Source organism: Haliaeetus leucocephalus, unplaced genomic scaffold (assembly GCF_000737465.1).
Source record: "Haliaeetus leucocephalus isolate CR32 unplaced genomic scaffold, Haliaeetus_leucocephalus-4.0 Scaffold179, whole genome shotgun sequence".
NCBI classification, from domain to species: Eukaryota; Metazoa; Chordata; class Aves; order Accipitriformes; family Accipitridae; genus Haliaeetus; species Haliaeetus leucocephalus.
This window is the reverse complement of record NW_010972615.1, coordinates 21624-22753: the sequence shown is the minus strand read 5'-3', so window position 1 is coordinate 22753 and position 1130 is coordinate 21624. Positions and strand designations below refer to the sequence as shown.

Sequence of the window (1130 nt, the reverse complement as noted above, 5' to 3'; positions counted from 1 at the left end):
GGGGGGGGGAGGAAGAAAGAGCGACAGCAAAGCGAAGATCGTGACCTCCCCCAACAAGTGAACCTTGCACATATGTTGTGTAAAGTGTGTGCAAAACAGAGCCCTCCTGCGTGGTGCGTGTGTGTTTCGCTGCCGCCGCCGCTGCTGCCGCCGCCGCCGCGGTCGGTGCCTCTCGCAGGCGGCGCTGCCGGTGCCGGGGAGACGCATCATTTGGCGGAGCGAAGCGGCTAATTGCGGAGCCCCGTCCTTCATTTACATATGCAGCCTGAGTCCGCTGGAGCCGCGCCAATCCGCGCTCGCCCCCAGCACCATTAATCGCCATGCATTATTCACAATCATAATTACAGAGCCCCATGCGCGCTCCGCGCAGCCGCCCCAGCCCGCCGCGCACACCCCGCCGCACCGCGCACACCCCGCCCGGCTAATCCCCCACTCGCTCACCCACTCACTCCCAGTTTGGTTGGCTGCTTAGCTTTGCTTTTTTTTTTTTTTTTTTTTTTTTCCCCCCTCTTTTTTTTTTTTTTTTCCTCCCGTGTCGTTGGGTTGGTTGCCTTTTCTGTTGTTGTTTGTTCGGTTTGTTTTGCAACTCGACTTTTATTTGCGAACAGTTCTTTCCAGCCCCCCATCCCCTCGTTCCCAATTCCTCCCCCCCTTTCCACCTCCACGTCGCTGATGCCTCTGCAAAAAGCAGAGTCAAGACGGCTCAGTTAGCAGCATGTCTCGTCGAAAGCAAGCGAAACCCCAGCATCTCAAATCGGACGAAGAGCTGCAAGCGGAGGTAGTTTCTGAGCACGGTAAGGGCTCCCGGCGCCTCTTTCTCCTTCTCTCTCTCCTTTTGTGAGCGCGTTTCGGACGGAGATAGGTGGATTTATGGTGATGGTGAACATGGGAGCGCAATTACTCTGCAGCGGGAGAATGGGAATTCGAGCAGCTGGGGGAAGAGGCAGCGGAACTGAGAAGTTCGCAGTTTAGCCAAGTTTCTCGCAGCCCACCCCCTGACTAACCAGCCCTCCCAGCAGCTCCCTCCCGGCCTCCCGAGCGCTTTTATCGCGGCCGGGCTCGCCGGCGGGGCTCGGCCCTCCCTCCGCCTTCCCCCGGGCTCGGCCGGCCGCATCAGCCGGCACCCCGGC

The 1130-nt window shown here is 59.4% G+C and overlaps 1 protein-coding gene across 1 annotated transcript in view; it reads left to right on the top strand.

Annotated features, from left to right (window-relative positions):
* Positions 1-715: 715 nt before the first annotated feature.
* SALL3 (spalt-like transcription factor 3) overlaps positions 716-1130 on the top strand; it is a 21569-nt gene continuing 21154 nt past the window's right edge. The window contains exon 1 of the mRNA XM_010564436.1: positions 716-794. Within this exon, the coding sequence (XP_010562738.1) occupies positions 716-794 (79 nt within the window). The remainder of the gene's footprint in view (positions 795-1130) is intronic.